This window comes from Panthera uncia, assembly GCF_023721935.1.
Source record: "Panthera uncia isolate 11264 chromosome B2 unlocalized genomic scaffold, Puncia_PCG_1.0 HiC_scaffold_24, whole genome shotgun sequence".
In the NCBI taxonomy this organism is placed as follows: domain Eukaryota; kingdom Metazoa; phylum Chordata; class Mammalia; order Carnivora; family Felidae; genus Panthera; species Panthera uncia.
In genome coordinates this window covers 40,820,939-40,835,927 of record NW_026057580.1, presented here as the reverse complement: position 1 = coordinate 40,835,927, position 14,989 = coordinate 40,820,939, and the positions used below count along the sequence as shown (strand labels likewise).

At 33.4% G+C, this 14,989-nt stretch overlaps 1 protein-coding gene across 1 annotated transcript in view; it reads left to right on the top strand.

Moving 5' to 3' along the window:
* Positions 1-14,989, top strand: part of PHIP (pleckstrin homology domain interacting protein) — a 138,391-nt gene that overhangs the window by 949 nt on the left and 122,453 nt on the right. Inside the window, exons 3-7 of the mRNA XM_049653914.1 lie at positions 4,330-4,350; positions 11,740-11,768; positions 11,851-11,868; positions 14,274-14,424; positions 14,512-14,610. Coding sequence (XP_049509871.1) covers positions 4,330-4,350; positions 11,740-11,768; positions 11,851-11,868; positions 14,274-14,424; positions 14,512-14,610 — 318 coding nt within the window. The remainder of the gene's footprint in view (positions 1-4,329; positions 4,351-11,739; positions 11,769-11,850; positions 11,869-14,273; positions 14,425-14,511; positions 14,611-14,989) is intronic.

The window sequence follows — 14,989 nt, the reverse complement described above, 5'->3', positions numbered from 1 at the left end:
AGGGCGCGCTTGCTCGCTCGCTCGCTCGCTTGCTCTGCACGCGCGGTCGGCTCGGCTTTCTCCTGCCCCACACAATAGCTGGTGACTAACTGCTCCGAAGTGGCATTAGCATTTCACAAGCAGGCTATTCAGCCGCAGCGGAACCGTAGCAAGGCGTTTTTTTTTTTTTTTTTTTTCCTCTCTCGATTCTTTTGCTTTCCTTAAATTCAGAGCTAGGCTTTTTGTTTGAGGGGTTCGGATGTATGATGATACTCGGCCGGAGGCTCCTCTTGCTTTTTTCCAAAACACATTCGCAGAAGTGTAAAAGCCTGTAACCCCCCTGAAAGCCAGAAGTTTAACCGGCTTTTTCTAATTTTGCTGATTCTCGTGCTATTCCGCGACTTCAGTAAAAACGGTTATTGGAAGTCACTGAAGAGTTTTGATTTTCACGCTTACATTTATTGTGGTATGGAACTTGGCAAGTAAAAGTTTTCCAGCTTATATTGGGATGTATTTTGTTTAATAGCTTGAAAAGTAGCTATTTTTTTTAATTTTGTGGGGTTTCACAGTGACTATGTTAGTAATTTCTAAACATGGTCTTATGAAAGTGGACCTGTTGTGGCTGGACGAGTAACGTATTTGTGTTCGGTAGTTGTATTTTTTCATATTGTCTCTCCTAAACCGACTTAGGTTGTTTGTATGAATATGTGTGTCTGGAGCAGTAAAAGCAATCACACGGCGGGGGTGGTGGGGGCGCTTAATCTGTGCAGTGCAACTGACTCGGAACTGATGTTTTGAGGTGGTTCTAACGAGTATAACGTTATTTCATGAGGGCTTCTGAAACGATTAGGAAGTTTCACCTACCTTGGAATGGAATGTCTTCTGTGAGGTGAAACCATGACAAGATTTTGGTGGCATTTGTTTCATTTGGATGTAGAACATCTAACTTTTGAGTTTAAATCTCTTACGATTTAATATAGATTAAGCGTCCATTAGGTTTAGGAAATTTAATGGAGCCTTAACAATATATTTATTTCCACACTCTGTTTTCAAGTAGTGATCGAGGCTTTCATTAAATACTTTGCTACAGTGAATGCAGGGAGTTTGAAGCAAACTCTAAGATTCAGTGCCTGCAATATTTTAATTTGGAGGGGGGGGGTGTAAATATTTGACAAAATCCTAAGTGGGTTCCTTGACTTGTTACTTGAAAAAATTATGGAGCTTATAGTATTCTGTTTTTAAGAATTGGGCAGATTTTACAAAACTCATTCTTGCATCTCATAAAAACCTCAGTCACTGAAGATTGCTGTTTTCTTGTAAAATTAAAATGTGATATTACTGCATTTTTAAAATGAAGCAGCTGATGGTATTTTGCTAAATTATGGGAATGTGTAATACTTGCATGAATATCATGTTTTCTCCAGTAAAAACAGGGGCACTAATGTTCATTTTTAGTTTCTTGAGAGGGTTTTTCATTTCATATATTAATAAAATGAATTTATATTCCTTGTCTCTTTAACAGATTTAGAATAGTAAGTGGTGTCTTCTTTAGTGTGTTATTTTTCAAAATCCACCTATTTTGCATGGAAGTGGGGTTTTTTGCCTGGAGTGTTTTCTCCTTTTACCAGAACAGTCATCTTGGCATACTTAAGAGGCAGTTAAGAATTCTCGTTAAAATGTAAGAGTTCCTGGTTCATTTTCTCTTTTTGTTCATTCAGCATATTGTTCACTCCATATCTACTGGATAAAAGACACCTTTTGAAGTGCTTTTATATCCATCAAACTATATAACTAGGTGTGTGGGTATTTGGTTTAACTTAATTTGGGTTTTTGAAATTCAGTTAGCTCTAAGACATTTTGGAACACCATATGTCTAGGTGAGCACATGCAAAATCTCTTGTATAATGTTCTCTATTGTCTTAATTTATTCTTATGACTTAAAAAACTTCGTTGCCTTCAAGTTGAATTTACTTAACATTGGTTTTAAGTTAATTTGGTGAGTGAAACCAAAATAATAACTATTATTTGTGGTTTCAGTAGTGTCTATCTCTATCTGGAAATATGTTGCTCTGTTAACTGATAAATTGACTAATATGTTAAGTGGAAGAATATATATGTCAGATTTAAATTTCTAGAAAACCTCAAATTACAGCTATTTAACATAGATCAGCATCTGTAGTCAGCCTACATGTAAATCACAGCAATTGAGTTTTGACCAAGAGGAAAGTGGAGTTTTAAGAGCACTTTTAAAGGATTACAGGTTTAAAAAAAAAAAAGGATGCATTTATTGCAAGTGTGATAAAGTTATTATAAAACATCATTGTATTACCATCTACCTTAAGATTTAAAACATTTTTAAGATTGAATGGAATTTGATACAAAGTGAAATGGTTTGTTTCTTATATGTTTAATCAGAGTTTATATTTTTAAAAATAGGTTGGTCTTAAAGCAAAAGGGTATATTATAAGCTTTCATCAGAATTGTTATTTTTTAAACGGAGCCAAGCATAGGTAACTTTTTATAGAACAGGAAAACTCAGATAATTTTTGGGCAAAGAGAAAGCTTTGTCATTTATTTCTTATTTTGAATAGTGAAATTAGTTGGTGTATTAAGTTTCGCTGTCTAGTTGTCACTTTAGTTAGTGGTGATTGCATACTTACGGGATCTTGAGGCAGAATCTTTATAAACACTTTTTACCAAATTTGGGATTCTGATTACATTTCTTGCTTACATGGCTGTTTTGTTTTGTTTGTATACATATACATATATATATGTATATGTGTATGTATATGTATATACATAAAAACTGGGTTCATGTTAAACCCAGTTAAAATGTTAAATGTTAAAAATGATGTAATTTTTATTTTATGTAGTGGTATTTGCTTTTCCTAAAATCATTCCACTTACTAGAAATTTTTCTATTCAAATGAAAGGATTGGGAGTTAGATATGGATTGTGATTTTAGTCCTGTCAGCAGTTAGCCTGCAGGTTACCTCAAGCAGTTATGGAATTTCTCTGGGTCCCAGTTAGCTCATTTGTAAAATGAGTGAATTGAAATTTTTGTAATCTGAAAATTGATTTTGAACAAGAAATAGCAATACATTGTCTCTAAAAGCTCAACTCTTTCATTTTGTTGATGGTTATCCAAAACACAAAAAAGTAGATACGGAGAAAACCTACAGATTAGAAAATTATATAAATGCTTTTTATAGTGCCATTCTTAGGTTGTAGTATATTTCTTCTTAGAGACAGGTGAATATTTTTGATACCCTACCCACATTGTAGACTGCCTCTTTACTCTGTAATTAGTATATTTTTCTCCATGGTTTAAGTACTAGTTTTCATAAATTATTGCTAGTCTTAAATTCAGAGAAGAATAAGAACCATGAATAAGATATATTTATAGATCATAAGTGCGCATGTATTTAGAGTATGCTGATTAATGTGAAAGTTAAGATTCAAAACCTAGGAGACAAGTTTTAGAAAAAAACCAAAAACATGTTTTTGAATGAGGTATTTTTGTTCTATATTGAAGATAATACGGCACTTTTAAAACTTAACCAGTAAAATTTTGGGGGTGGGAGATGACGAGTAATGAAGTGAATGTGCAGAATAGAGTTACATTTCGTTTTTTAATAGAGTATCAGTGAAATAGTAAGATTTGCTTGGTAGTCGCTAAAACACAGCTTTTGTATCCTATAGTCCTTGGGGTGCCTGGGTGGTTCAGTCAGCTGTGTCCGACTTGATTTTGGCTAAGGTCACGATCTTACCGTTGATGGATTCGAGCCCCTCATCGGGCTCTGCGCTTATAGCACAGAGCCTGCTTGGGATTCTCTCTATCTCAAAATAAATTAAACTTAAAAAAAAAAATCTCCTAATTCTTTTAATGAAAACTACAAAGTTAACATGTTAGGGAAACATGCTGAAGGGCTGAAATGGGCAAAACTTGATCCTTTCTTATCTATGCAGTTATTCTGTTGGTATATATACCATTATTTTAAGAAGTTGGAGGCATTTACAAATATTTTTAAAGGAAACAAAGTACCTGTTAAATTCTTTATACTCCCAAATGATTGTAAAGTGGCCTGAACATAAGGAGGAGTTGGATTATCCCATCGCCAACTACATAATGGTGTTTTACATGACTGTAATGAGGCAGAATAGTACTGCAGGAGCTTGTTTCCAGTCTGTAAAATGGGCTAAAAATAGCCCTATTTTGTAGGATTCGGTGACTGATAACTGACTGGCACAAATCAAGTACGACGTAAAGGTTTGTGTTTGCAATTATCAGGACTTTAATCGTGGTAGTAAAGGTTCCAATTATAGTTTTATGATGCATTAAAGTTTAAGAAAAACATCTTTATTTGAGAAGTAAGTATGCATAATTTTCTGAACATAGCAGCTGCAGCGTAAGAAAGACCGCTTCAAAACTTCAGAAGATACTATTGGTAGAATTATATTGTAGATCCAATAATTAAGTCTAAGGTAGAAAAAAGTATAATAAATACCAAAAGTAAATAATTTTTAAAACATTGTGGCTAGAATTCTAGAAAAAATTTGGTGGTCTGTATAGTGATTCTATGACTGTTTTTTGTGGACTAATTAACATTAAAAAATGTTTGGGTAGTTGAAGTATCCAAAACTGGTTAGAGAATACATGAAACTTTTTCTTTTGGTAGTCAGATGACATTTAGGGATTTGTGAAGGGAACTTGGCTGTTGCTTCTGTCTCCTTCTGTTCAAAGATTTGTATAATTTAAACTCCTCACAATGGTTTGTATTTTTGAAATTGTCAGAGAGGACATGTTTTGTCAGTCTGGTTTAAAGTTACATGTTTTAAACAGAGCTTAATACAGACTTTTTGAATTAATCTTTAAGTGAGCACTAGGTTAAATTAATCCTATGAATGCCAATTTTTTAATCCACTCAAAATTCCTTTGTCAGATCACAAGTTTTTGTTTCTTTTATGTAGAAGCACCTTATCTAGTCTACTGCAGTCATTTTTCTTTTTCCCAAATTTTATAGTTACCTGTCATTGTCACTGCAGAATTGTAACAGATAAAATTGCATCCTACACAACTTGTTCTGGACAAGTAATACCAGACAGGTTAATTTCATTCTTGTAGTTTCCCTGTTTAGGTTTCTGAATTCACAGAAAAGTGTATGTAATACTAATAAGCAAAGTGGACGTTAGTTAACAGTACTAAGTATCCATTTTAATGGGCTTTTTAATTATATTCAAGAAAATCAGGCATTAAAATGAGTGTATTTTTCTTCTAGGGTATTTAAGTTGCTTTTATAATTACATCTAAAAGTAATAAAGGCTATTATATGATACAAACCAAATTTAAAATTTTAGAAAAAAATTTAAAATGTGTAAAGATTATCGATTTCTGCTTTGTGAAAAGCTATGTTATGGGTACAATTATGAGTAATTTGTGAAAACTAATAAATTATCTTAGAATGGATAAGTATATGTTACTGAGCATATGGAATATAGAAGAGTCTATTTTAGAACAGATTGGAGAAAATGATACTTTTTTTTTCTCTATGGAATTTGAGGATTCAGTGTACTAAAAAATCAAAATTATGATATAGAAGAATGAAATATGTAAGTGAGAACGTTTGGTCTCTGTAGTGACAGAGAAGGCAATCTTCAGATATGATGCTGGTCCATCTTTATTTGCCTTACACACACAGAAGCAGCCTATTTGAGCTCAGGGATGACAGATAAGGAAAAGGGTGGTTGGTTGGATGAGAAGTTTTTCATACTAAGAATATGTAGTTAGCAACATGATCTGATGCTCCTTCTGTTTAAGTTAAAACTAAATTGTAAATGGAATGAGGTTTATAATATAGCTTAGGTTATTCGTGATAGCATGGATGATGGCAGCAGGAGGCACGTATTCTGGACTCCAGGTGGCCTGTGATCATGGTGGCATGACCCATTTGATCTTTATCAGGGATAGAGAACAGGCACATAGCCTGTCTTGGCAGAGGTTATAGTAGAAATGCAAGAAATATTTACCTTGTGTCATTTGATTCTGGTTTAGATTTTGAGGAAATAGTAAATTCTAGGCAACTTGGAGAAACATGCATTTTTTTTTTTTTAAACAACTTCACTGCCATTGTATGTGTGGTGTTAGTTATTTTGAGTATACTGTTTGAAACTGAAACATGACTAAAAATGAAACTAGTCGTTCTCTTAAGAGTATTTATATTGACATTTTAAGAATACTTTAAGAATTTTCCGTCTTTAAATTAATAGACGATGCCTTTTCCAACAGAATCCCGAATTGGAAATTTAAATTCTAGTTTAGTAAATAATGTTTTAAAGAGGATTTCTTAACTGTACAAATTTTGCTTAGGAAACATGATTTAATTTAAAAACAAAACTTCAAAATGTAATATTTCAAAAAGTTAAATTTTATCATGTAGTGTTTTAAATTAATTTTTATAGAGAATCCTTTGTAGTTTCTGGACACCTAAATTCTTGATAAAGTTTTTTTTTTTTTTTTTTGTAGCAAAATATAGTCGGATTGTGATGAATAAAATTTGGAAGAGCATCATGAATATTCTTTAAAAGACAGATTTGTATTGATAATACTAGCTGAGTTTTCTAAATGAATTCTTAGGTGGTTGATTAAATTGTGAATAGAAGACAGTCTTTCAAGCATGTTTATTGACAGTTAATTAAGGGTAAATAGACCACCAAGATTAATTTTGACACTTAAGATTCTGTATTAATTTTATTATACTTCTAATTACAAAGAAATCATAGGCATGTAAAGAGTCCTTGTGAGAATAGTTACCAGATTAGAGGATTTGACTCGAAAAATGTTTATGTAGGTTCTATTGAGTATAATCCTAAGAGCTGTGTGACAGTGGAGCCAGGGACTAAAGTTTTGAGAAGGAAACTAACATAGTGAAAATAACAGTAATCTTGGAATCAGGAGACCTTGGGTTTGATTACTAATTTTTCCTATTTTCTAAATGTATGACTTTTAAGAAGCTGTAACCTTTGGACTTCAGTTTTCTATATCTGTGAAATGGGGAAAATACTTGATCTTATTTGCTTGTGAAGATAAATTTTGAGAATACTTGACACAAAGTAAGTATTCCGTGTATTTTCTACGTGGAAGGCTATCACAATTTTTTTAAAAAATTGCTCAGAAAATGTAAACTAGTTTTAAAGATGGTGGATGTAATTTTAGCCTATACTTTGTAAATCTGTTGATTTATAATTAGAAGTTTAAAGTTTTGAGAATTTGAGATCTGGTTTTAAAAATAGGTCTTACAGAATGATTAATGGTAAATAGGGCTTTTACATTTATGATTTTGTTCATATGTTAGAATAGTTGTAAAAATAAGAATTGTATTTCACTAAGCTGACCTTTTAGAATTTAGAACTATAGTGGAGAGCAGAAGTAACTAGCCTTTCAGATTTGAAAAAAATTGAGAAAACGTGAAAAAACTGACATTTTTAGAACAGATCAGGTGTTCAGGACCTAGTAGTGCTAAATATTTGTGGATCTTATTTTCATAGGGACTTCTTAAATTATATGCTAGAGGAAGGACTGATATTTCTAGAGCTCATAGGTAAATCAAGTAGTTTCATTGTATTGATCTGCCTCATTTTGGAAAGGTCCTTAAAATGGTTTCCAAAATGTTTTTTCCCTGCGTAGGTCTAGAAAGATTCTCAACATGAAAGATCAACATGGAGCATGTAATGTGAAGTGTAATTTAAATGACAGACAACTCCATGTCAGCTACCATCACTACCTCCCAAGGTGGTGACTTGGCAGTCTCAGTCTTGTAGATGAGGACATTGAGATGTGGAATAAATGTTTTCCCGCGCTCAGCAAGTTTAAACGTAGACTGTTGGACTTTAGAGCTTTCAATCAAACTACTGACCTTTTCTTTAAAAATTGAGTAGAATTCTTAATGACAGTATGTCTGGTGGAATGCAGTGGCTTCCAAGTTTTTTATATTTTCTTCCCACTGATAAAATTTACCTTTTAACGGTAATTTCCATTGACAATGTCAAAATTTTCTTGGCTGGGAAGAACGGCTGTTTATATGAAGTAGCATAGCAAGCAGAAGCAGATAGTTTTAGGCAGGGATGCAAGAGAGTAAACTACTTAAAGACCTCAGTCTTTCCTTGCTCCTTCCTTGCTATAGTTTACATTTTCAGAAGAGGATCCTGTTGTTCAAATTGTGATAGACAATTCTAGAAATGTTTTAAATATGCAGCTGGAAAAAGGAGTGATAAAGGCTTATGATTTGGGCGAAGGCTTGAGCAGAGTTGTCTCTTTCACAGAATTCTGCTATCCTTGCTAGTGGAAATTTTGATAGAACCAAGAATTGTTTAGATCAGGGGTGGTAAACTATGTTGGTTGCAGGTAAATTGTGTAGGAAACCTGTTTTTGTAAGGCCTCGAAGCTAAAGTTATTACATTTTTAGAGTTGGTAAAAATATGTATGTACAACTGATAGGCGCCTCCAAAGCCCAAAATATTTACCATCCGACCCTTCACAGAAAATGTTTGCTGACCTCTGTTCTAGATATCCTAACATATTTACACAGGGACACCTTTAATTCAGGTTTTAACCATTAATTATGGACCCTTAACCCAAAGATTGTTGTTACTGTATCAAGTGATTTTCTTTTAGGATTGGAGGTGGGAGTGGGGATATGAGAAGTTTGAAAAAGCTCTGACTAGCCCCCTGGTGTTAAGAGTGAATCTCAGTGAGATGACATCAGAGTTTGCATCCTTAAATCAGGCTCTTGCATCTGAGTAGGAGAGAAGATGAGATGTTTATGAACATTTAAAAGGGGAGCACAGCTAAAAAATAGTGCATTTTCCTTATTTTCTTTTCAGGATAGTAATCATAAATTTTATGGTTTAATCTGTTTGTACCTTCTAACTTTAAGAGTTTAAAATTTTAATCTTAGAAATATTGAGAAAAGTAGGGCTGATCACATTGATTTCCTTTAACCATAGTAGGAGAGAGTATTTAGGGTTGTCACTTTATCTTTGTAATTTTATTTTCCATCCTTAGTTGTTTATCTTTTTAAAAAAGTTTTGTCTATTTACTCTGTACACCCAGCGTGGGGCTTGAACTCACAAACCTGAGATCAAGAGTCGCATGCTCTTCTTAGCCAGCCAGATGCCCCTCTATCCTTAGTTGTTTTAAGTGTAGCCCTTTACCTGTAGGAATTTGTGCCTTTGTGCTAATTTGTTTAGTACTGAAAGTGAACTTTAGAATGTTTCTTTTTCGGCGTAGTTTAATGTCTGTGTTGAAAACTATTCAGAATGTCTATTTTTAAGCTTTCTTCTATATTGATATATATGTATTTGAGGCAATAGGTACTACAGGCAGTGTAAATGAGGGCTGGAGTTACAGTGCCTTGGTTTGATTCTCATCTCTGCCATCCACTAAATGTGTGTGATCTTGGGAACCTTGTTTTATATTATTGTATAATAATTTCTTCATTAACGGGAATAATAGTTCATATCTCTTAGGGTTATTAAAATAACTGAGCTTTTACATGTAAAATTTACCAACTTACCACAAGGCCTAGCATTTAGAGTGTAGTCAATATGTGTTAGCTAGATAGTGTTAATATTTATCACCCTTAACTTTATAATTTGATCATACTTTTTATACATTGAATGTCTTAAGAAATTGAAAGCAACATGGGTCATGGAAAGTAATCAGTATATTAGAATTGAGGATGTTGTTTTGTTTTTCCCAAATAATAGTGTACAAACCATTACCAAGAATCCAAATATATACATTTTGTTTAAGGGATTTTATTACGATCTCATTTCCGATTTCCCTTTTGATTTTAATTTCCTTTTAGTTATTTACTAGTATAAACAAATAAAATAAAAATTTATTCAAACTAAAAAGCTTAATATTAAAGATACGGTATCTTACTAATTTGAAAATTAAAAATCACATATATGTGTAGTCATATATGAGCCATTTTAATTTTTTGAACCATTTTCATTTTTTAAAATTTGTGTTTGTCTTTACATTTTATTGACCATAGTGACATGGATTAATACTCCTTAAGAATAATGATTTAAGGTAGCAAAAGAAAGTTTTCATTTATTTTTATAAGTATGTATTGGGGGTGTGTGTGTGTGTGTGTATGTATGTATGTATGTATGTATGTATGTGTATGATGCAGTTTGGACCAAAAAGAGACTTGATTCTTACACTCTTGTAGTTAATGGCGAAGTTGAGAAGAAAAACATTGAATTATTAAACTTTTAGATGTATAATAACAAACTGGTACATGAGTTAAGAAAAAGTTGCCAAGAGTATGTACCCAAGATAACACATTTAGACTGGTAAGATAAAGGAAAACTAGGGAGATTACATTGAAGAGAAGATTTGAAGCACATTGAAGAGTTGTTTGGGCAAGGAAATGTGGGGAAATGTAGAGAGTATGCCACATGGGAAAAGCCTGAGAGCAGAGAGTGCAGGTAAAGAACCTGAAAAAAGGCCAGTGTGTCTAAATGTGGTAAGTGGGGGCTGGAGTGTGTAGGACTAAGAATGTGCCAGATGAAGTAGAGAAATATGAATGGACCATACGTGCCTTTCAGGATTTGTAGACCATGTTAAGGAGTCGGATATCTAAAGAGCAAGGAAAGTCTCTGAAGTGTTTGTTTTTGTTTTTTAATTTATTTTTTAATGTTTATTCATTTTTGAGAGACTGCGCGTGAATGGGGGAGGGGCAGAGAGGGAGGGAGACAGCATCTGAAGCAGGCTCCAGGCTCTGAGCTGTCAGCTCTGAGCTGTCAGCACAGAGCCCCACACATTTCTTGAACTCACTAACTGCAAGATCATGACCTGAGCCAAAGTTGGACGCTCAACCCACTGAGCCACTCAGGTGCGCCCCGTCTCTGAAGTGTTTTTAAATTTTTTATAAGTGTTTATTTTTGAGAGAGAGGCAGAGCGTGAGCTAGGGAGGGGCAGAGAAAAAGGGAGACAGAATCTGAAGCAGGCTCCAGTCTCTGAGCGGTTAGCACAGAGCCCTGTGCAGGGCTCAAACCCACGAACTGCAAGCTACAGTCGGACACTCAACTGACTCGAGCCACCCGGGTGCTCCTCTGAAGTGTTTTAAGTAAGGGTGACTTGACCAGATAAAGCTTTTGGAGAGATCATTATGATTGCAGTATACAGAGTACCTCTGGGATAGAAGAGATTATAGATTCGAATGAGGTTGGAGGCATGAGTAGATGTGGGAGAGATAGGGGTTTATTGCAACGATGATTTTGAATTGGATTGTTGTGGAGAATAGGAAGGGAAAATCAATTGAACTTGGTGACTACTTGGATATTGGGAAGGAGATGGAGGAATGGGCAATGTAAAAAATACAACTTTTTCACTTGAGGCTGGATGGATAGTGTTGCCGTTTGTCAGGGTAGAGAACATTGTGGGAGGTGAGTGTTGACATGAGGATTATGAGTTCATTTTGCATATGTTGAGCTGAGGAGGGCTTGGGATCCAAAGAGAGATATCTTTTAAGGAAGTTTGATGTGTAAGCCTAGGCTACAGTTACAAATTTTGGAATCATTGGTATAATAATTGTCCAAGTAGGAAGTATTGAGTGAGAAGAAAGAGGGTCTGGAGCTGGACTCCGGTAGAACTCTGGTAGAACAAGTGAACGAGATCTAAGCCTGTGTTTACCTATATAGGTCATGGACAAGTAAATGGGCAGTCTTAGGATATTGCAGGGGTCTTAGGAACCTTCAAAACAGGGCAAGATAGAGTTGTTTGGGGGGAAGAGGATCATAGCTATGATTAGATTCTCACTGAGGTCTAGATAACAAAATATATGAAGAACAATATGATAGAAGTACTACAGACTGCTGGTTAGTGGGGTAAAAGAACATTTTGGGAAGGAGTATAATGTGCTATGGAAATACAAAGATAGAATGTCCAAAAAAGGGGGGCAGAGGTATTGTAGTAGGTCATAGAAGGCAGTGAGGCATAGACTGAGACATGAAGAAGAATGAGTTGGGGAAGGTGGATGGGCAGAGAAAAGATTTCCAGCAGACGGATCAGCTTGTATAAAGTTTCAAAAGCCAGAAAGCCCCTGAGGATTTTAAGAACTGAAAGTATCTGACTTTTAAAGTGAAAGTTGATTTTGGAAAATTGAAATATACTAAATCACCAAGGGAAGACTAAGTCTGAGAAAGTGGATTCATAGTATTTTATTCAAAGACACAATTCTGCAATAAAGATATTCAGGTTCACTACCTGAAATGAGTCTTGCAAAATGACTCCAAAACAGGATAATCACAAAACTAAAGTTATTAAGTAATGAACTTTATGATTAAAATAAAATTTTTAAAAGAAATTTTGATTAGTTTAAAGAAAGCACATTAGAATAATGATACACAATTTAGAACTAGAAGGGACTCTAAATATTCTAGGCTTTTTCCTTTAAATTTTATTTTTAAGCAAATTAGGGAAGATTAAATATAATTTTAAAAATTCATATTTGGTAATTTCTTCTAATTTTTTTTTTTGCTTAGCTAATCACCTTAGTGTTTGAAAAAGTATGTTTTGAGTCAAGATGGTGATATTAGGGAAAAGGAATCATAGCTTAATAAGTTTAGGAAATTGTATTAAAATCAAACAGATTTATCTCAGGATTTTTCAGAGGTACATAATATAGTATATATAGTTTGTATTGGGACCTCTTTTCTGCCATTCTTCATTCCACTAGTACTTCCTGACCATCTACTATATGCCACATGCTGTATTATTTTAAATTGTCGGTGTAACAGTATGGCTCTCTGTTGTCTCTATGACAGGAATGTATTATGATAAAAAGTAGGTTGGTTTCTCTTAATTGGCTTCAGCTTAGAAGGATGAATAGTAGCTAACTTTATAAAAACACCATTCATGTTCTTCTATAGTTTGGGTATAACAGATACTGCAAGATGGAATGAAATGATTTAACCCTTCACTTCCTTCCCCAGATCAATCTTATAAGGAATTCATATTAAAAGTGCCATTACCGTGTGTACTTGAGTAGCATTTCTCAAACACTTGGCCTCAGAACCGCTTTATGTTAATAAAAATTACTGAATTTTCTTTGTTTACATGGAATTATCTGTTCATATGATTTAAAAATTAAGGTAGATTATAAAATATTTTATTCATTTAAATATAATAAACTCACTTCATGTTGATTAACATTTTTTATAACAGTTTTCTAAAAGTTTTGAAGAGTGGCATTGTTTTACATTTTCAGGGATGTTTAATGTCTGGCTTAATAGGTTTCTTATATCTGCAGCCTCATTTAGTCTGTTGTGATATCACATGCCACTTGACCTTTGGAAAAATCCACCATGAGAAAGTGAAAAAGAAAAATAATATATTAGTATTATTTTATGACTTTTACTTTAGGAACCTTCAGGAGTTCCCAGAACTCACTTTGAGAACAGCTGAACTATAATATTTAGGTGGTACATTGACAAATTTTTTATAACTTGATACCCTAATCATGAAATGATAAAATAGTATACTTTTTTTCTGTAATTCTCTTTAGATTCTTCTAAAAGACTTTCAGGATGGATAATAAAAATATTAGAATTTCATATCTTGGTTTCAAATGCTATCATAAATTAAACAGTGTTTTGAAGTTGTTCCAAAGTGCCCAAACTTTTTGTGGTAGGTAGATTTATTTTATAGTCGAAGCTTAGTTAAATCAGTAGTTGCAGTTTGGCCTTTCTCTCTAAGGTTTTTTGTGAATTACAAAATTCATCATAGAGGCTATATAATTGTTTTTAAATTTTGTGATGAGTACATGAACTATCGGGTTTTTTTTTTTTTTTTTTTTTGTCCTTAATTATTCTGGAGATATTCCTTATGTAAAAGATTCAAAACATTTATTATATTTTGTAGTTGGATGACTTGTTTGAAGCTTTTGAAAATTAAAATTTAAACATCATTTTAGGTTATAATGCTATATAGTTTTTCTTCAGTCAGTATTTGCATTGACTAGAATCTGCTAATTTATAACTTGCTATATTTAGGTTACATTAATTCTTTAGTAGTTTTTCTCCTCACTGAAGTAAATGATGGTTGGGGTAACTATTCTGTGAGTCAAGTGGTTGAACAGAACAAACATGAACTTTGACCCCAAGTAAAATGAAATGTGGACTAGCCAGAACAAATTATTCTATTTTTTAAAGTATATTTTATTTATTACAAAGAACTATATCACTTTATTTAGCAAGTATTTTATATGTCTTTCACATAATAGGTGAAGTATTACAGACATTTAGCACCTGATCACTTGCTGCAAATATGTCATCGGCTAGGACCTCTTCTTGAACAAGAAATTCCACAAAGCGTTCCTGGAGTACAAACTTTATTAGGAGCTGGAAGACAGTCCTTGCTACGCACAAATAAAAGTATGAACAATTTGTAATAGGATTTAGACATTCTTTTTTGTGTATGTGTCCTACCTTTGGATCCATAAAAATATGTGTGTTTAATAGGCTGCAAGCATGTTGTGTGGAAAGGATCTGCTCTGGCTGCATTGCATTGTGGAAGACCACCTGAGTCACCAATTAACTATGGTAGCCCACCCAGCATTGGTGAGTTGTTTGAGTTCATTACCAAGTTGATATCCTCTTGGTAAAGAGCTTTTGAATATAAAAATGTTTTAGTTACTTCAAGAGAATTTCATATTATGTGCATTAGCATTCAAGTAAGGAAAAAGCTATCATTTCTTTTTACTATGTCAGTAATCTTAGTAGTGAAGTCATGATATGTAATTATGGATTGTATGTATTGTACGTAATGTAGGCTAACTAGCTTATTGATATTCTATTTTTACAGAAAAACTGTTTTCCTAAAATGTATTAGATTGATTTTGTGGGTGACTGTATCACAATACACATTAGTTACGATGGTGGAAAACAAAAATAGTTCAGTTATTTTTTTATAAAGCATAGTGTATTTTTCTGCCTTTAA